General features: G+C 39.7%; 1 protein-coding gene across 1 annotated transcript; it reads left to right on the forward strand.

The window, feature by feature from the left end:
- Positions 1-7,182: 7,182 nt before the first annotated feature.
- On the forward strand, positions 7,183-26,498 carry LOC111326251 (uncharacterized). Its single transcript, XM_022930209.2, has 7 exons — positions 7,183-12,224; positions 14,962-15,180; positions 16,243-16,335; positions 18,631-18,714; positions 20,608-21,216; positions 23,084-23,881; positions 24,490-26,498. The coding sequence occupies exons 1-7, from the start codon at positions 7,475-7,477 to the stop codon at positions 24,663-24,665; spliced, it is 6,729 nt and encodes a 2,242-aa protein (XP_022785944.2). The 5' UTR covers positions 7,183-7,474; the 3' UTR covers positions 24,666-26,498.
- Positions 26,499-27,909: the final 1,411 nt, after the last annotated feature.

A 27,909-nucleotide genomic window follows, 5' to 3' on the forward strand; every position in this document is an offset into this window, starting at 1 on the left:
CACTGAAATCCTTGACAAAAGGCTTTTCAAACCGCTTGTTTGGAAACGTTACATAGACGGTGATCTTCTCGCTATGGAGTACAAACAAAGAACGTTTCATTGAAAAAGCAAACAGTCGTCATCCAACAATGAAATTTACGGCTGAAATTTCCGATAAGGAAACAACATTCCTGGACACCTACATCTATAATTATAAAGGCGAACGATTCGAAAAGGACGCAATCCTTGATGTGCGTACTCATTTTAAACAAACTGAGACATTTCAGTATACACACTATAGTTCCTGTCACCCACAAGGAGTTAAGAAAGGCTTAATAAAAGGAGAGGCCCCTAGACTTCTCAGAACAAACTCCTCTCAGACAATATTCGAAGAGAAATTTGCAAATTTCAAAGCGCATTTGCGAAAGAGAGGCTACCCAGAGGCCCTCATTAACACAACCCTTTCAGAGGTGAATTTCAAAAAACAGGAAACTAGCTCTTCAACAAAAACCGAAGACGAACCAACGAATCTTGCCTTTTATTACACAATACCAACCATCAGTGCCAAACCTAAAGCAAATTCTCATGAGACAATGGCATTTAATAGAAACAACCAGTACTGAGCGAACTATACAAAAATCCGCCACTCGTGTCTTAAAAATGAGGGCGATCGCTCAAAGACATACTCGCGAGGGCCAAACTTTGAATAGGCTATTCTAAGCACGCGCTGGGGAGTCGTGGAGGCCTGTCAACCCCCTTTTTACATTGATCTGTTAGATCCTTAAGTTTCACGCGATCGACTTTACTTTCCTTTAGTGTCTTCGCCTGCAGCCATTTCCCATCATCTATACTTGAATCAACTACATAATGTTTTCCCGACTTGAGGCAGTCACGAACACGTGCGATGAGGTCTGCTCATTTTCCGCTCAATTTCAAGCCTCTACACTTTAACCAACGCTTCAATTGTATGTTTGTATAGTTCTCTTGGTCTTGCTCGAACTTTGAGCCAGGAACACCGTCGTTTTGATTTAAAATACGAGCTTTAGAGGCGTTTGAACTAGAGATGGGCACATCATCGCCCATATTCATTTACTAGAGGAGCCTGTTTGTTTGTCCTAATCGCTCTAGGGGGTCAAAATTTCGTGACGTCGCAAACGCGCAGCGCTATTAAGAATAACCGTGGATGATCGTTTACAAGTGCCACTATCGCGCACCCATACGGCGGGGAGGGGGGGGGGGAGTTCAGATCAGCAAGGAGAAATAAAGTTACAGCGGATAATTAGGACTCATTATAAGGTGTGTGTAGATCTATTCCGCACCTCTGTGTTGAAGGAAGACCTTTTGACTTTTTTTAAATCCAGCGACCCCTACAGAAATGTACAAGAAATTAAAAATCACTGGAAGTCTAAGTTTCCTTGAGCCTTTTTTTTTTGTCAATAAATGAAAGAGTTGAGTTATAAGCGCGAGTACATTGGCAAGCTCGTAGCTCATTTAGGCCTGTTTTCTTGGGTTGAAGCGATTGTGAAATCGCAAGTGCATGTTGTCAATAGAAGTGATTAACGTTTCGACAATCTGAGCGGGTCAATTCGAGTGAAAAGTTGTTGAAAGTCGAAAATCTGGCTTGTGTACAGTGATTGGTCAGTTTTTCTGTGATTTTATTGGCCGTAAGACTCAAATGGCGTAAGTCGGTCGTGATTGGTCTTCTCGATCCGTCAGCAAATGTTAGTTCGTTCTGCTTTGTTTCTATGCAGTGCAAATGTTGTAAACGTTGTAAACCGAACTCTCACGACTTGACCGAAAACAACAATAGTTCACTAGACCGTGGGTTTGTGTCAATAACGACGTGTCAGAGTGACGGTTGTATTTTAGAAACTTTAAGCCCCAAAGCAAGCAGAACTGTTGTTCAAGTAGCAGTCTGTTTTGAAAACCGATAAAGCCAGCTTCATATCGGATCCGGAGGTTCTGAGATTACCTATGAGCCGATCTCTTGATAATACCAGAGAAGATACAATATCTTTTAGATAAGCCGGGGTCATGCCATTCAGAATTTTAAACATCATGAGAGCTTTTTGTTTCTTTCTCCACTCCTTGAGATTGGACCGGTAAAGTTTGCTCAAAAATTAAAATCGATAGGCGGCAGCTGTGATTACAATTTGCAGCACGATTTTATAGCGTTTGAGGTTTGTCAGTTAGAAGGTCATTGATGCATCGCGCAGAATGATACTGAGACACATCCGGGTCCTTTTTAAGCCAACCGGCGGTAATTTGAACGTTATCCCATACAATGCAACCATAATCAAAGTATGGTTCAGCAATCGACTGATAGACAATAATCAGGCTATAAGCTAAGTAGGAACAGAAAGGCAGAATATTCTTTCTTTACACATCATATTTTGGATGATAGTACTTTTATGAGTATCCCATTTCAGAAACTCATCATTTGCCTTACCAAAACAATTGCTAGCTATTTCCGACTTTTTTTTTGTAACGAGATCCCATTTATAGGTAGATTATTTATGTAAGAGTCACTATCCTTTGCCTAGATCCTATTGACAGATATTCTGTCTGTAAAACATTCAAGATGAGCCTATTCGATATCAGCCAATTTTGGAGGAACATTGCAAAACCATGATAGTACCATGTTGCAACTCGGGCTGGGATGCTACAAGCAGCCAAAGTCATATTAGTATCATCTGCCTGCATTCTTGTGGTAGCATAGTCAGTTATAGTGGTAAGATTATCATCATGCATATCAAAAGCTTACTAAAGCGGTGCAAGGCGGTATCGAGTCATAAGGTGTCTCCATATCCGTCTTAGAGCGGTTTTCTCACACAAGATACATAAATGGACGACGGATCCCCATACGAAAACAAATTTTATATGCAGTTTGATAACTTCAAACTTGCGAACAGGCAAACAGCATCGCTTGATCTCAGTGAGTATAGGACTACCAGAAGGCAGTTCAGTTTACCCTAAGAAGATATTTCATCTTGAAACGTTTCAGGGGTTTGAGAATTTTCTCTCTGTGTGTAGAAGGAACCCTATTACAAAATCACTTTGGCTCGCTCAATGATCTTAAACTCAAGTTTAATTCTTTCATCGGTAGTAAAAGCCACATCGCTTGTATGTGCACTAATCTGTCTGTGGGAGGGTACAGTGACAATTACTCGGAAAGAAACGACGAACCAGCTCACTGAATTTCAAAGGCCACTCTGATCGACAAGCTGATGTCACTCCACTGGATTTGATAAATTTTCAAAGGAAAAACAATTAATACAAAAAGACCAACCAACTTTGCATGCCGGAAATTTTTTCTTCATTTAATAAAGTTGCCAGACTATGCCGTGAAAATACAATGAAACCTCGTCACCCCCTTAAGGGAAACAAACAAGAGGTTACAGTCAAACTAAGTGAAGCGTACCCCTCAGGATTACATTAATATTTTGATTATTTGAACATTGAACCCGCTAATCGTTTCAGGAGCGCAATAACGAATTGAATATATGAACATGGAACCCGCTAACCGTTTCAAGAATGCAATAATGGATCGATTATTTGAATATTGAACCCGATAGCCGTATTCGTTTTAAAAAGGCGCGGATCATTGTTCAAATAAGAAGTCCATTTCTGATTGGATTATGCAAAAACGTGATGATGGATCGGAACTATTTCAACTTATAGTTCACCACTAAATTTTCTCCGGTTCTTATTGGTTTAAATCGATCAGGTGACGCGATAGTGTTCATCCGTGGAGAGACACTATAGTGCCCGTCCGCGGAAAATACCCGGATTGATAGTACTCATCCGTGAAAAGTTTTGAATAGTTTGACGGCCGCGAAGTTAGGCAGATCGGAAAAACAGTGACTTTTCAATTCTGACAGGTATAACGTATTATTTAGCCAATGTACGGTTGCAAATTATTGACATTTGTGACAAGCTGTAGGCGGGGAAGAAAATTTAGTGGTGAACAATAAAAACAATAGAGTGTTTATGTCTCGGAACTATCGGTCTGATAGTTGTCCCTTGGAACTGATTTTATGTTCTTAAAACTAGCGTATTTGTTTTAAGAACATCAAATTTCCGCGGGGCAACTATCAGCCGATAGTTCCTCGACAGAAACACTCTATCGTTTAAATGGCGTCAGACATGGGGGGAAAGGTGAGTTCGAGTGTTGTGTAGAACTTCTTGTAAATGTTGTAAATGGAATGTTATCGAGAGCTTTTTTCGCTTATTTACATCTTGACGAACTTGTAGAAATTCTTGTCTGCATTCATGGTCGAAAAACTAGTTTACAGGCGAAGCCATCGCAAGATTTTTTTTTATTTCGTTAATATTTGCAATTGACTGTTTTCGCAGTGTTTTTACAGTGCAGTTTGTTCATTTTCAGGATTCCTCGTCAAATGGAACAATTTTATTGGACTTCAGAAATGGACTTCTAATTTGAACAATGATCCGCGCCTTTTCAAAACGGATACGGCTATAGGGTTTAATATTCAAATAATTAATCCATTATTACATTCGTGAAACGGCTAGCGGGTTCAATAATCAAATAATCAATTCATTATTGCATTCTAGAAACGACTGGCGGGTTCAATATCCAAATGATCAATTCATTAATGTAATCTTGAGGTGTACGCTTCACTTAGTTTGACTGTAAGATAACGGGATGTTCGAGTTATTGGATGGCTGAAAATTCCGACTCCTCAAGGCAAATGGCAGTGTTAAGTTTGAGTTTCTGAACTGGTAGTTCATGAAAAAAAAATCTTAGATACGCTTAATTTCTTTCTGTTGCTTGTAGTATTTTCAAGAAAAAGCGAAACAAAACAAACCCCCCCCCCCCCAAAAAAAAAGCAGATATATATCGAGACGTATACACCAGCAAAACACGCAGTCAATCAAACCAAGTTTACTTGAACGAAATTCGAACTAAACGTTAACAGAGAACTGAAAAACTGAGTTTTCCATAGATTCAAAGTAGTCTTTGACTATTATTTCAAATGTGCTAAAGTTGAAGTCGACAAAAAATGGCAGCTTAAATGAAGAAAACAATTTTCACCCTTGCTTAACAAAACAGCTCTAAAACATGTTTAACGTAATTGTGTGAGTTGGGTAATAGAGACATATAACCTTTTGGTTAACTGCTTCTGACTACTTTTTGTGAGCATGCATTAAAACAGTAGCAAGCAGTTTAGCTGGTCAGCGTGAATCCATTCCAACACCGTGAGTATCTAGCGTAAAATGTTTCGTTTCTCTTCATTTGCCCCCTCCCTACTCCCCTCCTTTTTCACGGCGATTTGTTCAACACACCGGGTCGATGCATTTCAACTTTTAAAACTTGCATATCAAAACTTTGGTTTATTTAGAAGTCTTCGAAACGACCCCTAAAAGCTGGCGGTGGCGATCAATTTCTGAAGTTCTGAAGTCGTAGTTTCCAAAAAGTCGTCGAAGTTTTTAAAACTTCTCCAAATAAGCGAATTTACAGGTTGGCTGCTTAAAAACACACACACACACACACACACACACACACACACACACACACACACACACACACACTCACTCATTTCTACTGGTCGAGGCGGCTTCGAAAAAATCCGAAGAAACTGGAAAGTAATTGTAAAGCGGCCTGTTTAAAAAATAACCGTGTAGCCTCGCTTTGAAGTTGCTGTTTATCTACGAGCTAAATGACATAAACTTTTCTCTTTGATCAGATCGGGTAAATCTAAATGCTGATAAAGCCAACCTCTTTTAATTGCAGGTGGTAGTTTCCGAAGATAGCGTAAGACTTGTAAAGATAGTCACATATAATTTTGGGAGCCTCGTTTGGAGGTGATTTCGTCAATGTTACTCGACCATTTGCTCGACCTTAGAGGTAAGTATTTACCGTCTTCTGACATATAATGACTTAACTGACTCGAAGTCATAGAAAATATTCGTCAGCCTCGATTTGCTGACTATGCTGTGTGCGATCAAATGAAAATCAGATCGTTTTGTTGGCAGTTTGCGAGCGATCGATCGAGAGACGGACGAGCGGGCTTTCACCGTTCCGAAGCAAAGCTGGGGACTTAATGAAAGATCTGTCAGCTGACCACAGCGAGCGATCGAGTGAGTCGGTTAAATATATTCTGTTTACATCGTGAATGCCATAAGAAATCCGCTCCATCTGAAAAAGGATCATTGCAGTTATATGAAAGAGTAAGAATCGGCCATGCTTAACGGCTAAATCGCCAAAGCGGATAAAAGGATCACATGGGTACAATTCATCGATCAGGCGATTGATTTGATTATTTGCTACGATAGAAGATGCTTTACATAAGATGTGGCGTGGTTCCCTAGCTTAAGTTTCGGTCAGCTGAGCTTTTGGCAAGGTAGAGGGATAAGTGGAATTTTCACGAGGCTGTATGACTAACCAAAGGGATTTCGATCCTCACGAATTGCAAAAATTATTTCAACACGGTTTATAATGAAATTACGGCAATAATTTATGGCAGTAATGTAGAACTGCTCGTAATTTGAGTCATGCGGTAATCACGTTGTGTAAACCGCATGTGGCGTCGATTAGTAGAGATCATAAATGTCTTTCCGATTTGCTTGATCTAAGTACGGTTTCTTGGAACAGTCTAGGTAGTACAGACTGCTGAAAGGAATTTCTCGTTCAAAGCTTTGTTTTATAAGTATATTTGTAGATGCTTCCGTTCCATCGAATGCAAATAAATCTTTGGGCGCCTAAAGAAAATAAAGGCTGATAGTTTCGAAAGAAACTGTTTAGGGCTGCGTCGGTGGGAGTAACGAAATAATTTGGATATATCAACAAAGTTGAAATGGTAAATTAGCCACCGTAATGATTACAAAAGCTAAAGAAAATAACTTGCTCTTTCAATCGATCTGCAAAATTCGTAACCTCCCAAAGGATGGGTTTTGAAATGATAATCACAATAGTCTTCCTATAATTTCAACCATGATTGATGCCATTTGAAATCTAACCCAAACGAACACTAAACGTACAACATTTTTGTATAAATATGTCATCTATGCAATCGTCGGTCTTCAAGGCAATTTGTCCCCATTACAGATCGACTAAGATTACTCGACGTTCATTGGTTGAAAAAAGACTATTAAACGTTGCGGACATATCACGCCACGCGCAGACCCGCTCGAAGGCGTCCGTGACGTAGGAACACGCACTGACTGACGACCCATAATTCTCTTGAAGCAAAATCGGCAATATGAGACATGTGACAATATGGCGAGAGTGTGAAGTTATATTGACGATCGATTTATGAAACGTTTTTTTTCCGTTGTAGAAGCTTAAAGGCTCCGACTTTGTGTTCCTGAAAGTTACTTTTATGACTGAGCGAGTATTGTGTCGAACGATCTGCTCTGACATTGGCAAGTTGTGAAGGAAGAATTGCGACGCAAGCAAACAAACGGTTGGAGAACTGGGGAAATTCGATCGTGAAGGCGCTGTAAACAAAGGTTACTTTTATTTCGTGACCAAATGGATGACCGCTGCAGCTCTCCCGAGATCGATGTCGTCGGATTAGGCGATCAATCTCGAAGTTTCACCCATCGAAGGGAAATGTCGACATACTCGGGCAGAAATGCGAGGAACATTCGACAAGCGAATCAAAGTGACGCGATTAAACACGCGGCAAATACAAAAGCGAAAGGTAAGAGCAATGTAGAGACGGTGAATCTTCGGGTTAAAAACATGGGAATTATTATCGTAAAGAAAGAGCCAGAGGAAGACGACGACAGTGAAGTTTCTTATTCTCTGAGTTCCCTTCTTGACGAGTGTGATTTCGAACAAGTGCCGCGAAAGAAAGTCAGGGCGCTGAAATCACCGACTTCTCTTGCACTCGCGCAGTCGAAGTCGTCGGAAGCTGTTCGTCCTATTTCGGGACGACCGAGGCAATCCTTGGAACATGTTATTAGTTCACTAAAATCTGCACGAGATACAAGCATAATTAAACCCAAATCTTCAACAAACAGGGCACCCAACTTTCAGAGTCCTGTGGTCCCTATATCAATGCCCTCTCATATACTTTCTGTAGCACCTGCTCCACACAACTCATTCAGTCTTCCCGGTGGAGCTCGAGGTGCAACTGTACCACAGATTATTGATGTACGTTCCTTAGCTACTGGTCCTCACACTGTGTCAACTGGAACGGCAGCAAAAACTTCTCTAAACTTGTCATCTTCAAAACCATATGTCCCTCAATCAGTTCAGTTGAGCAGTAGAGCTCTCAGTAGTGCTTACTCCTCACAAGGTGCCTCAAATATACCGGTAACTTTAGCTCAGTTGGCAAGGCCAGTCAGTGCTGGTCCTGCCACACAAAGTATGCCTAATTTGCCAAAAACTAAACCTCTGATTCAGGGATCTCAGGTTCCAAGTATGAAACCGGCTACTACAGGCTCAAAGCCTTTAAATATCAGATTTGTTTTACCTGCCACTGCCCCATTTAACACGACTGAATTTCAGCAAGTTCTACAGGCTGCTCTTGCTTCTGTGGTCAGCCAATCCAAAGGAGTTGAAGCAAGTCTGTTGCAGCAGGCAATCCAGGGAGCACTATTAACTGTTGCAAAGTCTCCACAGCCATATAGTGTTATTGAACTGAAGAGAGCAATACAGGATTCTTTGGCAGTTTTGGTTGCAAATTCACCTTCATCTACAGGTGCACTTAGGCAGCAATTCATAGTGCCCAAGCTACCAAATACACGCACTGTAACAGATAGCATTAAACAGTTAAAAACCTCTCCAGGTATGGCTGCAAGTGGAATAAATCCCACTTGCTCGCCCTTAACTGTCATATATAAGAATATTAGCCCCGTTACACAAACTGGCAGTTTGTTAACTTCTGGTGTTGAAACTTCATCATGTGGAACTCAAATTCAAAAATCTTTGAGCTCTGCTAGAGATGCCCTTGTTAAAGTTCTTCAAGAGAAGAGGTTTTTAAACAGTCCTCAGTCTTTGTCCTCTGCAACATCAACACCCACATCTGACATTTCACCATTAGTTCCAGAGCCAGTTTCCATTGATGAACCTTGTTTAGAGTCCTCCCCAACTTCCCCAGAGGTACCCATGCTGCAAGAACCTACTGTCCCTGCTTCTTCTAAGCCTTGGAACACTGTCAGCAGTGTAAAACATGCCACATCCACCCCAGCATCAACTCTTTCTCCCACAATTTCTGCCAGTGACACAAATCCCACTGTCCAAGCTACAATTTCACAACCTCAAGTGATAACGTCCTCTGAAAATGCTCTAAGCACAAAGGAAGCACCCACTTCTACACCTAGTGAGGACACAACACAACCCAAGAAAGCTGGGAAGAGTGGCTGTGGAGGGGGATGCTGTCAATTCTGTCGCACCTGTCATGAAAATGTGAATACCTGTGGGTTTCCTTCATGTCAGAAAATATTTCCTTCTAAACAAGCTCTTAGAAAACACTACTATTTTAATCCCAGTCATGCACTCCGTATCCCTGTAGAGAAGGCATCAGTCGCATGTGAGAACTTCTTACCCTTGGAGCTTAATGAGTTGCACCGTAAAGCAAGGATACGCGAATTATTAAAGCGCATTGATGATGATGAGTTGAAGGAATTGCTCATGCCTCGTCTGGCCAAAATTGTGTCACTTTTCCAGTTACTGGAGCAAAAGTCTCTTCGCGTTAGTCTGGGCAGTATTTCTGCATTCAAAATGTTTTCAGAGTTTGAACGTTTTAAAAAGGAAGTAGAAGCAAGATTGCTGGACTTGATTTTCCAGCCACAAGGCAAATCCTGTGGTAGGACTGGCAAAAACAAACTTGGATTGAACATTGACAAAACAGCAAAGGGAAAAACAGCTGAAACCAGTTCTGCAATAGGAAGTCAGATTGCTGCAAGTGCCTTTGGGCAAGATGCATCTAAAGATATGTCTTTGTCAGCTACGAGTACACCTTTAGATTCTTTTACAGATAGTAATTCAGGAGGTGTTACTTCAGAAACTGCAAAGAAAACTGTTGAACTAGATGTTGACTCGTCGACAGTGAAAACTACAACTGAAGCTCTTAAAGCCCTGTTGCAGTCTGAATCAAAAGAGGTGTCTAGCTCTCTTGGAGATAAAGGAGATGCAAATAAGGAGGAAATACCCAATGCTGTTAGAAGTGGTAACAAGTCAGCAAATAAGACATCCTCAGTCCTAAATGTCCCAGAAAGTAGTACTGCAGAAGAAGCTGCAAATAATGGCTCGTCACCTGAGCTAGAGGAGGTGGTTAGATCTGGTGCCGACAGTACTGATATGAATACAAGAGAAGTGCCTAATGCTGTTGCAAGTGGTGCACCCGAAGACAAAAGTATTTCTCCTGTAAACATTAACACTGAACATTCTGGTAAAGACTCTGGCAATGTTGAAAAGTCCTCCCAACCTGGAATGACTACAAAACAGGAAGATTTCATACCAAGTGGAGAAGATGGAAGCAAAGAGGATGAGCCAAACTCAAATCCCCAGTCTGTTGAAGCAAACCAAGGTTCAGGTGAACATCAGAAGCCTGAATCTTTGCAGCCACCTGATAATGTTGGAGGCCACTCTGACAAGCCAACTTTGAAAAATTCCCCATCCTTTCCTTTGGACTGCCTACCACAGTATGTAACCGGGGAAGGTAGGATATCTTCAGAAATTGAGTCAACCGATGTGCTGATGGCAGATAATCAAGAAGAAGCTAATTGTACCACCCAAGATGGTGTGACAAATTCAAGTAAAGAAGAGAAGAAAAATGAATCTCAGAGAGACACTATTGAAAATATTGGTGTAGTGAGGGGAGAGGGTGGCAAAGTGCATGTTTCTACAGGAGGTGTGAACCAGAAAACTGAGGAAAGCAATAGGGAGCAAACTAAAAGTGCCCTTGATGTAATGAAAGGAATGGAGGTGGAGGTGCAGGATAGTAATTTCACAGACAACAGTACTATACAAGGGGACAAGATGACTGCAGAACATTCTGATCAAGCAAAAGAGATTGTTTGTAGGGACACTGGAAGACTAGGAAATACTTCCAAGGCTGAATGTCAAGAAGATCAAATTATGATTTGCAAAGAGGATGAAACAGGTGTTGCAAACAATGAAAATACCTGTACTCCAAAACCAAAAAGTGACCAAGAAGATATAAGTGAGAGTGGTTCAGCAAGTGTCAAGCCCAATGTGGACTCTGAAGACATCAGGCAGCAACAGACTCTGCAGGGTAAAGCTACAGAGAGCTACAGAGAAGGAGACAAAGAAAAAGTTAACTCAAGCAGTAAAAAGGAAACAACAGATGAGGGTGGAAGTAACTCAGTCGTTGACCAAGTCTATAAAGATGCAACAGAAACTAGTGATGAAATTCCTCATGAAAAAGGTGACAAACAAGTGGTGGAGGTGACAAGTGAGAAAAATGCTGATACAAATCCCAGCACTGAGGAGAAGTCTCAGGGAACTTCTGCTGGTGATACTAATGCAGCTGAGTCTTCTTCCTTAGAAACTGAAGTTGGAAGTGACAAAAAAGATGATGCTGTTGCAAAAGAGAAAACTTTGAAAGAGACATTAGAAAACCTTATTTCGGAAGATTTAGAGGAGTTAGATGAAAACAATATAATGGATTTTGATCTTCCACTAGCAGTTAAGTGGGGTAGAGTAATTAAAAAAGTGAAAGACAACGAGGTGAAGAAAATCGCCAGAAAAGAAAATTACTCCGATCAAGACATGAAACATTTCATTTTTCACAAGCCCAAGGAGGCAGCAAGTGCTGTTATAATTGCTGATTGCCATGCTCATCCAAGCTTCTTCCGAGCCTATGTCATGCCAGCACTGTTGGACAAGCACATTGATGACTTTGGTGTGTTTGGTAAAAAACTTTTGAGTAGACTGTACCTTTCACAGCAGAAGTATGTGAAAGTTCTCAGAAACAACATCGGTCCACAACTGGCCAAGATACTTGGAATAAACATCTTTCCTACTTACAAAAGGATACAAGACACCTGGGCCACTGTTAAGAGGCCAGGGTGGACAACTGGGCCTTCGGCATTGACAGTATTTACTATAGAGCCAGAAGATGATTATGAAGTTCCTGATGATGTAGAAGGAATAGAATCTCAAGCACAGACACTCGGACCATCAGTGCAGGAGCTACATGGAGTTGTACAAAGCCATGCTAACAGGATAGGAGAGTCCCTCAAGAGAGCCACGTCAGCAAACACTACCCTACCAGATGGAAATAAGAAGCAAAGATTGGAAAATTCAGGTAACATTCACTTTACAGAAAAATGATTAATCTAAACATTGAGCAAGATATAGGTCATGTGTAAGAGAACCCCACTAAAAGAATGGCTCACACTTGACCCTAGAAACAGCAATGTGTTGGCCTTCTCAAGGGATAGAGGGTCTTAGCATGAATGTATGTTGTGGTTCAATAATTTTCTTTTTCTCTTGATTGAAAACTTTTCGAAACAGGGTGATTGGCATTTTCTTTTTCTTAATCATTATCAAAACTTGCAACAAAAAGAAATGAAAATCAAGCTGCTTTGAAAAGTTTCAACTTGGTCCTTAAAACCCTTAGAGTTACCAGCATGTAATTTCTTCACGTAGTAATACTGCTGCGTCATTCTTTAAGGCCACGAGATTATAGGAAATGATTGCAAACCTGAGAAGCTGTGATTGTTAAACTTATTCTCCTTGGCCCAGTTGTTCAAAGGCCAATTAGCACTAACCCAGGGTTAAATTTTCCTCTAGGTTTCCTTATTTCTTTATTCAAGAAGCTTTCTGGGATAATTTTCCTATAAAGTGCTCTTTTAGAGCATCAAATCATTAAATTGTAGACAAATATTGTTAAACTCAGTGCTTGACACTAACTTTTTAACTTCCCAGCCAAGTGGCTAGTGACATCCTAGATGTTTTTATATGTTACAACAATTTCAGTTTGTTTACTAGCCAAACTGGCTAGTGAAAATTGAAAACCACTGGCCAAAACTGAATTTCTAGTGGGCTACCGTCAGTGTCGAGCCCTGAAGCTGAATTTTCTTTTAAAGTGCACCTACACCCAAAATTTTTTTTTTGCTTAACGAAATAAGCTTATTTTTTGGAGTATTTCTGTGCAAAAATTTTTTAATTTGCTCAAATCTTTAATTTTCTATGCCCAGTCAAAATACGGAAAATCGGCCGCCATCTTGCCCCACGACCGAGTTTAAAGAAGAATGGCTCTAGCGGGTAATGTGACGTCAAATCGAGAACACGAAAGTCTGCATCTCACACATTTTCACTTGTTTGGGAAGATTGTCGTCGATATTGTCCGAAATATGCCGACTAGGTGTGTTGTATGAAGAATGTATGAAGCGCGATACCCTCTTGCAAATTTCGCACGTTGCTACATCCTTCTACAACACACTTAGTCGGCATATTTTCGGGCAATTATCGACTACAACCTTCCCAAACAAGTGAAAATGTGTGAAAAGCAGACTTTCGTGTTCTCGATTTGACGTCACTTTACCCACTAGAGCCATTCCTCTTTAAACTCGGTCGTGGGGCAAGATGGCGGCCGATTTTCCGTATTTTGACTGGGCATAGAAAATTGAAGATTTGAGCAAATAAAAAAATTTTTGCGCAGAAATACTCAAAAAAATAAGCTTACTTCGTTAAGCGAAAAAAATTTTTTGGGTGTAGGTGCACTTTAAAGCTTTTAGATCTGAAATCAAATTTCGTGCTTACCCTGAGTTATCTTAAACCAGCTTTGAACAACCCCCAGCCCTTGACAGTATCAAAGGAGATTTACAGAGAAGAGTAAAGAGAATGTGGATATTGATACTAGGGTTTTAATGGTTATGAGGGGACTTGAGCCGGAGTGTATACACATGTTTGTGTGATTTGAGGTTGTGTTTACAACATCAGAGTACATGACTGTACGACTTTTCATGGTGCATGTATCTGTGTTGTTGTTATCTGGGTGTTGGCTTTATTTTTCAACTTGTGGCAATGCTAAGCTTGAAAAACAATTTATAAAATTATGGAAAGTGTACTGGATTTGTGGAAAAATACTACAGATGGATTTTTATTGCAAATGTATAGTTAATTTTTACAAGCCCTCAGCAAGTGCACATAGTGAATCTGACATACAGAATTCTTTTAATTGATTTGTTTTTCTCTTAATTTCAATACCAAAAGGAAAACATCTACAGGTGCGTAGCATCCTATACGCATATACACACGTGTGTACTTGAAGTGACCAGAAAATTTTGAAATTTTTAGCAATTGTTTCTATTTTTTCCTTCAGTTTACTTAGGTTTCTAGATTATATGTACTTTAATATGCATACTTGAAAAAATTACCACCCTACACGCCTGATCTACAGTTTTATACTTAATCCTTTACACCCTAATGTCAGTATGCATATTCTCCATACTATGCTTGATACATTTCCTAAAGCGCAAACAAGGAGAATTTGTTTAACAATCAAGTGTTCCATTACTTTGAGATTATTTTCTTTTTCTCATGACCTTCAAGGCTGTGCGCTAAGGAAAATTGAATGGAGCCCAGTACTGTGCTCTGAAACTGTGAAATCCAGGGTGCCCAGTATATGCTTTATATGAAACAAACTAAAATTCCTGAGTCACCCAAGAACAAAAGTAAGGCACCAGGGGCCACTGGGCACCGCTAGACCACAGCCTTGGCCTTAAAATGTTTGATTCAGTGGTGATATTGTAAGACGAAATTAGATGCTAGTCACTGTAGGAGGTTAAAGGGCTAACTCTTTCACTCCCAAGATCACATTTTTTAGTAATTCTCCCAACTGTATGCCATACAGTTTGTATGGATCAACTATTACTCATTTGAAATTAATTGATGCTTTTCTTTATTGTCGTCGCTTGTCTGCTGGATATTGTATTGATCAGGTATTGCAAGGAGAAATTCTGTCTTTGTCATTGACTCTGATCGTGGTGGTAGGTTCTGCCATTTATCTTGGTGTAAGTTGTTTTTTTGTCTTTCAGATGCTACCATAGATGTTCAAAGTGAAAAAGGTAACAAAACTCAAACACCTGCAAGCTCAGAAATAACTGTACAAAAAGAAACAACAAGGCAATTGAATGAATGGAAGACCACACCAGTTGAAATAGACAGTTCCAAGTCTAATGACCAAGGTGATAATATGCAGCAAAATAGAGCCAACAAGAACCAAACAAAAGCACTGGATGATTTAGCAGCAGCAAGTGAGTTGGGTCTAATAATTTTGTAAATTTTCTCCTATGGCTTTCAAATTTCCTTTTCCCCTTACATCCTGACATCAGTAAGCATATTCTTTATACTGTTCTTCATATATTTCCTAAGGCACTGACAAGGAGAATTTGTTTAATAACAATCAAGAGTTCCTTTGATTGGTGATCATTTCCGGCTTTATTCTCATGACCTTAATTTGTGATTTAGGTGTAATATCGTAAGGAGAAATTAGGTGACAGTCACTCCTAAGCCCTAAGAGTCAAGAGTTAATATCACTTGGGAGAATTTGGAGGTTTTAGGCATTTATCTATGATTATCCCCAGCACAAGTTGTATATCAAACATCCCTGAGGTTTGCTTGCATTATTTGCAGTATAGTTTCAGATACTTCTTGGGTATTATTAATTGATCAATAACTTCTCCAACCAAACATGTACAGATGAGAAAGTTGTAGCAAATAATACTTCTCAAGAAAGAAATTTACATAATTATTGTGAGTTGAAATGACTTACTGGACATTGCTTGGTGTGAAATCTTTTTTGTTCTTTATGGGGGAGGGGGAGAGGAGGGCTTGACACTAACGGTAGCCCACTAGCCACAGACTAGTAGAAATTCAGGTTTGGCTAGTGGTTTTCGATTTCCACTAGCCAGTTTGGCTAGTAAATAAACTGAAATTGTTGTAAAATCTAAGATGTCACTAGCCACTTGGCTAGTAAGTTGAAAAGTTAGTGTCAAGCCCTGGAGGGGGGACTAAAAGAGTGGTCAGAGAGGAGAAATGGAGAGGAAAACTTGAGGAGAAGGATGGAATTTTTAATTTTAGATTTTAGACTTCTCCATACTGTTCTCTAATTGTATACATTTCCTTTGGTGCTGACAAGGAGAATTTCTTTAACAATCAAGAGCTTGTTTAGTTGGTGATCATTTCTTTATTCTCATGACCATAATGTGTGATTCAGGGATGATATTGTAAGGAGAAATTATATTTTAGTCACTCCTAGGAGTCAAACAGTTAACACTTTCATCCACATGTACTTTTTCATTCATCCATTCCTGTAGAACATGACACAGAGAATGCAGTATCCACAAGGTCAGTAACTGCATCAAGAAAAGGAACTTCTGCCTCACAAGAATCTGACGACAAAACAAATAGTAAGTAGTTATAGAGTCAAATTTGTATATTTTAAGGATCCAATGAACACTCTACTGGGTGTTGTTCAGGAGCACGGCTGCTTGGTACCATAATTATTTCCTGAAATAAATAAAGTCATTTCAGCTAAAGAGAGGGGTGCTTTTTATTCAACTGTACTGATTCTGCTGTAGTTGAACCTTCGAAAGTTATAGGAAAGGGGAACAGAAACAGGTTTCCTTGTATTCCTACTATGTAAGAAAGTGAGGGAGGAAGGGCACTTAATTCAATGGGGGAGAAGTTTTTTTCAATTATAGCAGAGGGGGTGGGTGCTTATCTGGGGGGTGGGGGGGGAACACTAATGTTCTCATAAGACCATGGGTGCTTATTGGAGGAAATACAGTTTTATTTCTTACTTGCCTCCCAGACATTCAATGAGATGTTTTTTTTAAATTGTAGCAGAGGGGGTGGGGCTTATCTGGGGGGGGGGGGGGGACACTAATGTTCTCATAAGACCATGGGTGCTTATTGGAGGAAATACAGTTTTATTATTTCTTACCTGCCTCCCAGACATTCAATGGGACCATCTATATTTCATTCAAATCCCTTCCTCTGCTAGCCAGGAAGAGGGGAGGGGAATGGTAGATTGTAATTGAGAACGTTCTCATTTTCTTCTCAATACTTTCACTCCTTGATCTCCCCAGTAATGCTCCTTACTGTCAGGTGTACAATCCCTGTGAGGTTTGCTTGGAGAACTTTGTTTTGGAAAAACTTATAACTCCAGGGCTCGACACTAACTTTTCAACTTACTAGCCAAGTGGCTAGTGACATCTTAGATGTTATGACAATTTCAGTTTGTTTACTAGTCAAACTAGCTAGTGGAAATCAAAAACCACTAGCCAAAATTGAATTTCTACTAGTCTGTGGCTAGTGGGCTACCGTTAGTTTCGAGCCCTGAACTCCTTAATTGATATTTGTCTTTATTCTCAACACTTAACTGCTTGATATTGTATTGATATGGTAAGGAGAAATTCTGTCTTGGTCACTCATGGGAGTTAAAGGGTGAACATAATACTTCTTTGATTGATTAGTAATTAATTTAATTATTATAAGCATAGGTAACATGGGCTGACCTATAATGGCTTATCATTCTCCAAGTGGCACACATTCATGTCATATTTCTCACTAAGGACTGCCTTACAGTTTTTTTCTTTCTTTTGTTAATTCCCTGAAAGAAAAAATAAGATTTAAATGTCCCCACTTTTTACATCGTACACATTCTCCAGAGTCATGTCTCAAAAGTTCTGTCAGGTGGAAAATTATACACGAAACTGTCTGTATGCACTGTTATCTTACTGATGCTGTGCAATTACATTGTATGCCAGGTTTAGGAAAACCTGAAAATATATCTTATTAAACAAGCGCAAGGGCCATACTGGGAGAATATCGGCCTGAGGTCTTGACAGTACAGACCAAGCTCAGCGAGGTCCGTACAAAAAAGACCAAGGGCCAATATTTTTCCAGTACGGTCCCGAGCAAGCTTGGTTAATAAGAGATTTATTATACGACTGAAGTTGAAAGGGACACAAGTACAGTATCATTCAGGACCATTCGGGATGGTGCCCAGTCCAATACTAAGAGAATATTGAACGGCAATAGAGCATTTTGATTGGTTGATTTTAGTTATTGGCCCTCTGACTGCCCGAGTCATGTAATAAAATGAGATATAGCCTTACTTCTTTGACCACCAAGAGCTAAGGGTGACAATCGTCTAATGCCTCCTTACCATATCACCTCTGAATTTTACATTAAGGTCAAAAGAATGAAGGAAATGATCACCAACTTAAAAAGCTCTTGATTGTAAGACAAATTCTCCTTGTCAGCACCTCAGGGAATGTACAGAGAACAGTATGGAGAATATGCATACTGATGTACATGTTGAGTTGTAAAAAGGTTCAAGATAGCTAATCGTAAAAAAACTTCTATTGATTAGGGTAATTAGGTGTAGCTACAGTGATAGGCATGTATCTTGCAAAGATTTACCTATATTATGAACTACAAAATTCCAACTAGTAACTGTAATGGAAAAAAAACTGACTTGTCAGCAATGATATTTCAATGAATTGCTAGCCAGCTCACACTCTAAAATCTGACTGAACTGAAATGTGCACGTAGTTTTATCAGGGCAAGAAAAGTCACCTCTCTGCCAGGGTAAGAAATTTCTTACCCTGGACTATCAGTCAAAGTTTGCTTTTTCCCCTGTACTAATTTAACTTGACAGTATTTTTCTCTCTCTTTTTTTTTTTTTTTAAATATAGAAGCTGATACAGGTGGTGCTGAGCCTGTGAGGGTAAATCAAGATCGAAAACAAGACAATGAATCAGCAGATCCACAAGCAACAGGTACAATTGTGCACAGTTTATGCAGACAGGGCTGTTAATCCTTTAACTCCAAAAGGGATTGACATGCAACTTCTCCCTATAATATCCATACATTATCCAGTAAACAGGTAACGAGAAAAATAAAACTTATCAGGCGAGGTTATGATGATCTAACACTAAATTCTCACAACTGATTTACAAGGAAATATGTAGCAGCTAAATAGGAGAATTCACAATCAGGTCTTGGGAGTTACAGGGTTAAAAGGAAATTGTTGAATATTGATCAAATCAAAATGGTAATGGTGAATAATACTTGTATCATAAGGTAGAAACAGCAGAAACAATTTCTCCCATAAAATCTTGTGAGAAATATCACTAAATATTTTCTTGAAAACATTTTTGAAATATTGGTTGAAAACATTTTTGAAATATTGGTTGAAAACATTGCATAGTTTATGATGAATTCATATCTAAATTGCCATCTTACACGTGTTTTTTGCTAATTATTATATATTTATTTATTTGTATTATTTACTTGCAATACTTAGCCTTGCATAAGATAAAACATAACATACAATACCAACTGTACTTACATTACTAATATAAATGTACAATACTTAAAGTATTAATATTACCTTATTATAGGAATATAACGAAGCATGTTAATAACGCGAAGAAAATTTACGCGTCATAAAATTAACGCGAATTTTCCAAAAGTTATGCTTACATACATTTAATTAACGCGAATTTTCGTGCGGTATGTTGCATAATTAAGACGTGAATTTAATATTTTTCGCACTCATTTCGTTAGAAAACAACGGCCAACAACAAAATTTGCTCTCTATTTCCGGTAAAAAACATAAGAAATGAAATGAAATGACAAAAATGCGATAGACATTTTGCGCAAGAAAGTTGAAGAAGTGAGTTATCCCCTCAGAGAAGACGATCGATACACTGATGAATCTAAGGACATTTTGAACTTAATGTTAAAGGATGATGCGTCAACCGACTCTGACGGTGACGTAGAGGAATTGTGGCTTTGCTTATAATAAAGGTGTCTTTAAATAACGATGCTTTTAATTAACGTCATTTTAATTAACAATGAGGTAATTTAAGATACATAAAATTAACGCGAATTTTTGAAATTCGCGTTAATTACATGCATTGTTAATTTCCTATAATAAGGTAACTACAATAATGACAAGAACAAGAGCAAGATAATTTATTGTAACAGTTACAATTTATTTTAACAATGCACGGTTAACTCCCAGAAAAAAAAAAAGAACATTACTTCACGGGCACCATTAAATTTACAGTTCTTCTCGCATTATCAATATGTGTATGTGAGTGCAAGGATAAATTGATAGAGAGAGAACAAACAACAACAACAACAACAACAATAAATAAAATAAAACTAAATGAATAAGGGAAAGGTTGAAGATGGCGCAGCAGTAGCGTGCATTGCAGGCGTCTTTCTAGGGCGAGTTAACGACAAGAAGCGTCGATCGGCCATATTTAATTTGGTGTCAGTCACTCCCCCACCCAAGCCCCTCTCCTCATTTTTGACTGCCACTCACCCCCTTAGTACGTGCAAATTTCTTTCTCTCCCCAGGCTTGCGCTGCCATTAAAATCAAAGATGGTGGCCATATTTCGCTAAGAAAATACTGAGCACGCGCTCGCCCAAGCTACGCCTGCTCAGCAGGCTAATGCAGCAGTTAAAATTTTAATGTAACCTTTTAATTTTCCATTGCATTTCTAGTGTTTGCTGATATTCTTTTTCAGGTTTTAGTGGTGTATCATAATAGACTTTGACTTTTATGATTGCTCTTATGAAATCTTAAAAACATTCCAAGCGGTAAGGATTTCTAACTTAACCACACGTCTTAACAGAAATGTGATCTGGTTCATTCTAGGAAGTTCTGTGGCTTTTGAGAAACCTTCCTGTAGCTCCAGCTCTGCCTGGTCAACACCAACAGCTTCAAGCTCCACAGACCAACCAACATCTTCTACCTCAACGATTGCGTCATCTATTATCCCTCCAAAGGCAACCATCTACACCAACCCCACTGGAAAGAAAGGCGACCCATCAATGCTATTCCCTGTCAGTAAAGGTTCCCCATTGTTCTTAGTTCCTATTGAAAAAATCTCCCCTAAACTGATAGAGAAGTTCATTCAAGAAGCAAACAAGGAAGGTGTTAAAACCCGCAGCAGTGACAAGAAGAGAGGAAAACAGCCGAGACAGACAAATAAACAAAAACAAGGTTCGCAAGTCCTTCTCTTAGTTCCGTCATCCATCCCAAACACCAGTCCAACAATCCAAACACTGACATCATCTGAGCAGTTGGAGGGTACCGGAGACAAGAAGCCACTGCTGCTTCTTCCAGCAGACAAGGTGCCCAAGACGATTGCCAACCAATCACAGACTGTGCGTCGGAAAATGGTGATTACCATGATAGCACAGACAAGTAGCGCACAGTCTTCGGCGATATCAGCACCAACTGTAACAGCCACAAGTACAACAGGTAGCTATTGATTACGTTCTCAGAAATAAACCCTTTACGCCCTCGCATCAGTAAGCATGTTCTCCGTACTGTTCTTTATACATTTCCTAAATTGCTGACAAAGAGAATTTGTTTAAAAGTCAAGAACTTCTTTGATTGTTGATCATTTCCTTTATTCGTGTGACCTCAATGTGTGATTCAGGGGTGATATGGGAAAGAGAAATTAGATGATAGTCACTCTTGATTAAAGTGTATATGACACATTTTTTTTTTAAGTTTTTTCCTTTCTTGATTTATGTAATAAATGAAAAATGTTGCGATAATGCGAAAAAAAAAATAATTTGGATGATTTTTTGCGGTCGAAATACCGCCAATTTCTAGATAAAAGTGTCCCGGGAAACTGGGGACGATAACTGTGCTTGTTACGTCACAGTGTTTGATAACATTGCTGTCGCGCGCAGGCGCCTCCTTATTTCTCTTGCTCGAGGCTTCGAATGTGCGAGTGATTAACGCTAATTTTCGACCCGCACTGTTTATTTGATGATGTCTAGCGATTCGGAAAGTAGTGAGACTTTGGATTCTTCAGAAAGTAGAGATGAAAGCGAAGATGGTTTGCTTATCAAGCACAGTGACGTCACAGACGTATATCATGTGACATTTTGGCCGCACGATTTCTGGGACAATTTCAACATGAAAGTAGCGCGCATTTTGAACGAAAAAAGGGGTTTCAGAATATTCTCAAGATCTAAAAACTTTGCATTCGTTTTTCTTACATTAGTTAGATTAAGCACCGCGAAAACGGCGAACGCTGAACGTCGGCTTGTCGTTTGCCGTTCCGTCCGCGACGTTCGTCTGTTTAAGCTTCCCGACGACACGGCAGAACAAGTGTTCTCGGTCGCCATTCACTGCGACTAGAAATAATGGATACAAAGAAGTAATGTATTTTCCGCTTGGATTTGAACTCTATTAGCTTTACAAGCAGTTAATATAGAAGTTCATCAGAATCCGTTGCAATTTTCAAGAAGAAGCTTAAAACATACTTGTTCAAAGATGCTTTTTAATTTACTATTTTTTATAATTTAATTGCTATGTTAATTAGTCTATATTTTTGTAAAGCGCTACGGAGAACTAGTCGAGCTTAGCGCTACATAAATGCTTTTTATTATTATTATAAGATGATAAACGAAGCTTAGCTATAAAAGCAAGCGATCAAAATGTAGAAATAGTCGGTAAAAATGGGCTGCAAATACTCACGTTTTCGCGTTCCCTACAAACGGGGAAAATGTCCTCCGAGTAGAAACGGCGGCCGGCAAACGGCAAACGCGGGAAATATCAGGTCACGTGACCCTCTCTGCCGTTCGCGAGAAAAAAATACGTGGTGCTTAATCTCTCTATTATCAACGACCAGAATCTGCGGGAAAAAAAATGTGTCATATACACTTTAAGAGTCACGGAGCCAAAATCAAAATACTCATTACAGCCAATCAAAACGAACAAAGAAATATAAGAGCTGAATACACAAAGAGCTGGTGAGGTTTAAAGCACGGGAAAAACCCGCGTGGCCAAGGCGGATTTCGTTTAGTTTAGCTTCAGATTGGTCGACAGGGTGGCGTGACTTTTCTGAAGTAATCCTTCGGCGTAGCAGATCAAAACCTAAAGCGGTTTTGGGTTACTTACGGTGCCCAATTAAAAATTGTGCCATACTAATAAAGTCTCTTTACTCGCTCACAAGGAAACTCACAAAGGATGGAAGTGATAATTTTGAATCAGATCTCGGACATTGGCAGCGTTTTTCTAACAAGAAATGGATTTTATATCAGTGACTATAGATACATGGGGCTTAAAGAGCATGTGGCTTGTTTTATCTGTTCATCTTGTATTCAATTAGGTGGTCAGTCAAGTTCTCCTACGTCTGCCATCCGGTCAGTTAAAGGACCAATCATGAGCACCCAAGAAGGGAAAAGTAACACGACCTCAACCGATGGAAACAGGGACAGCAGCGTATTATCATCAGCGAGCACTGATGCTGGTAAGTCAGTGGAAGATTTAACCTCGGTTGTTAATAACACGTCAGCGCTTAATTCACCTGTGAAAGAACGTTTGTCCACCAGTGTGTCAGGGTCAAACCAATCAACCTCCCAAGCTAAACTGTTGTGTAAGTCTCGAAGTGCGGCATCGGCGACACCCTTGACCGAGACTAATGTTGATGAAAACCGCCCGCTCGCCTGTAGTTCAGATTTTGATCTGTCAGAGTCGAGTGTGCTACCAAGTGATACAGTACCAGATGAAATATTGAAAGACATGAGCGGAGATGGTACCGGCAGTGATGCAAATGTCATGCCATCCCTTGACCTGTCGGGAATTATCAGCAGCTTCGGAGAAATGCCAGCACAAACGGGCAGTAACACGGCAGTCAGTGCGTCACACAGGGACACCGCTAGTGCCGTGGGTCGATCTGCAGACAGTCAGATACCAAGCATTATTCGGGGGAAGCCGTATCTTCAGGACGACGACCTCAGCTATACTACTACCCGGCGGCAGTCCCGAAGGAGAACTCCTGCGCCTCCAAAGCCAGCTTCGAGAAGCTCGTCAAGGGATCCATCGGACACAGATGGTGAAGGTGAAACAAGCGGAAGTTCTAGTCATGATTACAGCTTGAGAAAAACGTCGTCACCTTTTTCATCAGGTATGTTTGTTTTCTATGCTTATACAGTTGTAGTTATGAGGTATCGTGGGCCAGAAAGTGGAAGCAGCGAATTGGAGAGCAGTAGAACCACCTCCACGCGAGCGGTCAAAGTTCTTTTACACCTTGTAACAAAATTGTCTTCTTCGTCAGGATATCGTCACGCTCACTATGCTACATAATTGGCCGCGTTCTCTGTCTAACAGCCTTAAGTTTCTATGTCGCTTGTAAGCCGTCATCGTAGAAAACCCTAACACTTGTTTATTGGGTACAACTGTTGGTGTTGTTACCTGTAGTATTTTTTTACACCAATTACCGGGAGGTTTCGCCCATTGTAAGTTAGCTCCCTAACGGTGACCATTTCGGTCCATTCACGACGACGGGACGAAGTTGTAGCGAGCAAACTTACATTGGAGCGGAACCACCGTAAGCTGCAACAGCAAACGAACACGAATTTGTTTTGTCCGCCCAAGGCAAGTGTTTCCATATGGGAACGGAGTGTTAAGAGACTCGTGTGTTGTACGATCGTGATCGAGTAACTCACTTGCTCCCATTCATAGTTGTCGCATTTTTTTTTTTTTTTTTTTTTTTTTTTATAATTTGCTACTAAGGTGCCTCAAAAGACGATTCAGACGCAGATGAAGGAAGCCCCGTAAGGAAGCGCCGAAGGGTTCCCACTCGAACAAATCCAAAGTCCTCTCTTCAAGTAACGTTTGTTTCTGACCGTGGTATCCCTGCCAAAGTGTCCCACACTTCTCCTGCTAGAACCAAAGGGAAAAAACATTGAAAGAAAAAAAAAGGAAGACTTGGTCATCGCTGGGCTCTGCGAGTATGACTTAAAAGCTTTGACACTCTTACAGTTGCTTTGGATTTTTTTATAATGCTGTATATTGTGCCTTATACCGTACACCCCTACATTAGCGAGCTGCAGTATATTCTTTTGATTACTATTGAGAGGTTCTAGCTTTTAGATCAAGAGTAAAACATGGGCGTGTGAATATCTATTGATGTACTGTTTGTTATTATCTTCGTGGAGGTCTGCTGCTTAATTTTTTCCTTGGACCGCTATACAGAGCCTCGATATTTTGCAGAAAGGAGACTGGACTCATTAATCTCTCAGAAGTCAGAAGAATGGAAGAGATTTGTTGCTAGGCAACGTTATGTAGTGACTAGTGAGGTCACGTTGACGTCACTCTCCGTTTATAACTTTCGTAAATGATGGATAAAAAGAAAACCAAACACAACGAATATATGAAATTCGTGCACAAACACGTTTAAAAATAAAACCATCACACACTCTTTACTTCTCCAGGAATATTTTACTACTTGCTTTCCTAAGGACGATATTGGACGTCTGGATCGCTTTAGAAGTGTTGATGATGGATTTGCTGGCAATAGATTGTGGTATATTAGGATAATTAGAGGTATCGGCTATTTCCGAATTTTCTTAGGCCTCCTTCTCAAAATGAGGCTTGGTGCTCAGTCATTCTTGTGAAAATGAGTTTAATTTGCATGAGAATGAAAATTTACTATCCAATGAAAAGGATGTCCTCCAGGACTCGCTTTGAGAAAGAGGCCAAGGGTTGTTCGGAAATGGGCTATTAGTTTTTTTTATATTTACTGTTGATATCATACATTCGAGACACTTCGCTGGACTGTGAACATGTTAGTTGAGGATTGTGCGTTAAGAAGGGTTTTCAATTGATTGTCGAAGAACCAAAAACAGTCAACAAAATTATCAGCCAATGAGAACTCAGATTAAAACAAGGCAAACTGCTTGAAGCGCTAGCGACCAAGTCGCGGTTGGATTAAGTTTGGCATCTGATTGGTTGGAAGGGAGGCGCGAGTTTCCAAGATGAATTACAGAAATAATTAAAGTAAAAAAAAAGAGTATGCCAAAGCATTGAGAATTGGTTTACTTGATTACTTTCGATACCCAATTGAGAACCGCTCTGTTGTATTTGCTGATGGTAACCTCGCTCTTAGCTCCAATATATAATCTACTTTTTGGTGTTCTTGTTTATTCGTCCGTTTTATTTTCATGGTAACATTTGAAGTAATTTCCCTCTCTAACTACCTAATTTGAATCACCTCGAACTTGGAGAGAATACACGCTTCCTCCGAAGCAACTTGAGTAAACGACACAAAAATATTAGAATGAATCACAACCTTTTTTGCGAGGAAGAGAGTCTGTGCTCTGATGCGCAAGTGTTATTTCAGTAGAAGAATGTTATTTTCAGCAATTTGCCGTCTCAGTCCTCATTCATGCTGTTTGTACCCTGTAACTCCCGAGATTTGATTGCTAATTCTCCCCTCTAGCTGCTACACATTTCCTTTTAAAATGGTTTTGAGAATTTGGTGTTCAATTAAGGTAACAATTTCTACCTGACAAGTTTGAGTATTCTCATTACTTGTTTGCTGGATAATGTATGGATATTATAGGGAGAAGTTACATGTTAATCACTTCTGGGAGTTAAAGAGTCAATAGCCAAACTTCCTTTTATCGTTTAATGTATAGATGCTCTTTGTGGGTTGTTTGACTCAGCATACTATAATTTCGTGTGTTGTACTTTAATTAGTGTGAGGCTTTCGTGATTTTATTAAACGAAAGTTTGGATGACAGGTTCTCTTTGCTATCGAATCAGTTACAGACACCCCGTAGGTCATTGGACTTGCTTGCAATCAGGAAAGTGGGTGGGATTTTTTTGCACCAACAGTCGCAAATATACTCCTTCTCTAGAATACAAAGGAAATCTCCCGGTCTTTCGTCCGTATAGTTGAGGACATGAATATCTCCCTGGAAGACGTAAATTTGGATTTTCTTTTTCAGTAAAGGAGGAGAGAAAAGTAAATTTAAGGGTTATTGAAAATGATTGGCTTCCGTTTCCAAGATTACCCGAGTATTTGATTTTGTCTTGTTTTTGGTTTGTTTGTTTTTTCTCTTTAAAGTCTGTCTTTTCTTATTTGGATTTTGAGAGTCCAGTTTACTGAACCGAGGCGGTCAATTCTCCAATATATGAAAGGGAAGGAAATGAGGAACATCATTCAAAAACAAATATCTCCATCTTTCAGCAGAACTCTAAACGTTTTCACTTCCGGGTCGCCAGCAAAGAAGGGACTTTGACACCGCATGGGAGGAGTGTTGAAGGCTTGATCATTTTTTGGTCGGTAGAAATCTTATCTTGTAAGAAACCGATTATCTAAAACGATCAGTCATCCAGCTAACTAGCCACTTGCCTGGTGCAGACTTCTGTTTCCTTTACTTCGCACGGAATAGTTGTCGCCAATTGCTCTCGGGAACCACACTGTTTCTCTGGAGTTCTGGTACAGCGCTCTAACAATGCACTTGATACTTAGGTTACGGGCTTAGAGCAGTAGCGTGCGAGCTGTATAGTATTCAAATGGCGGTAAACACTCTGCAAAACTTTAGTGGTATTAAACATCAAGGCGGAACAAATAAGGGTCAACTTTCTCAGCTTGTATCCTGTAGTAAAGTCGTGTATCACAAGCTGACAACTTTCGGCCCGCACAAATTTATTTAAAACTTCTTGGTGCCCATGAAAGAATTCATATTAAAACGAGCAAACTGCCTGAGGCGCGGCGAAATCTAAGCGACCAATGGCGATTGGTCTATTTAATATTTTTTACAATTTGTTTAGAAAGTGGCGCAAGTTTTTTGGAACAATCACAGAGCGAGGTTAACCAATGCCATGCCGGATAACTTTAGACGCTGAAAATTGCTCTCAAAAAAATTGCTGGACAATCGTTCGGTTATAATTAAAAAAAAAAAAACTACTTTAAATCGTACGAAAAGAGACTACAATATATCATTCTTTAAGATTTAACTTGAATAACGTCGAATGTTAAAACTTGAACCTTTGATTGAAAATCGGATAGATATCCACTACACTCTTGGCATCAAAATGCCGTTTTTGCGCAAAAGAACACCGTGAGAAATACATAGTCGACTGTACCCACTAATCGAGCCAACACATTTATTATTATGACATAACCAAAGTAAAGCGCGCGCT

Source organism: Stylophora pistillata, chromosome 12 (genome assembly GCF_964205215.1).
Source record: "Stylophora pistillata chromosome 12, jaStyPist1.2, whole genome shotgun sequence".
NCBI classification, from domain to species: Eukaryota; Metazoa; Cnidaria; class Anthozoa; order Scleractinia; family Pocilloporidae; genus Stylophora; species Stylophora pistillata.

Bases quoted from the DNA above. Each gene is read 5' to 3' on its own strand.
- LOC111326251 (XM_022930209.2), top strand. From the start codon at position 7,475: ATGGATGACCGCTGCAGCTCTCCCGAGATCGATGTCGTCGGATTAGGC. The intron at 12,225-14,961 runs GTAACATTCACT...TTTGTCTTTCAG, and splicing joins GCAAAGATTGGAAAATTCAG to ATGCTACCATAGATGTTCAA. The intron at 18,715-20,607 runs GTACAATTGTGC...GGTTCATTCTAG, and splicing joins AGCAGATCCACAAGCAACAG to GAAGTTCTGTGGCTTTTGAG.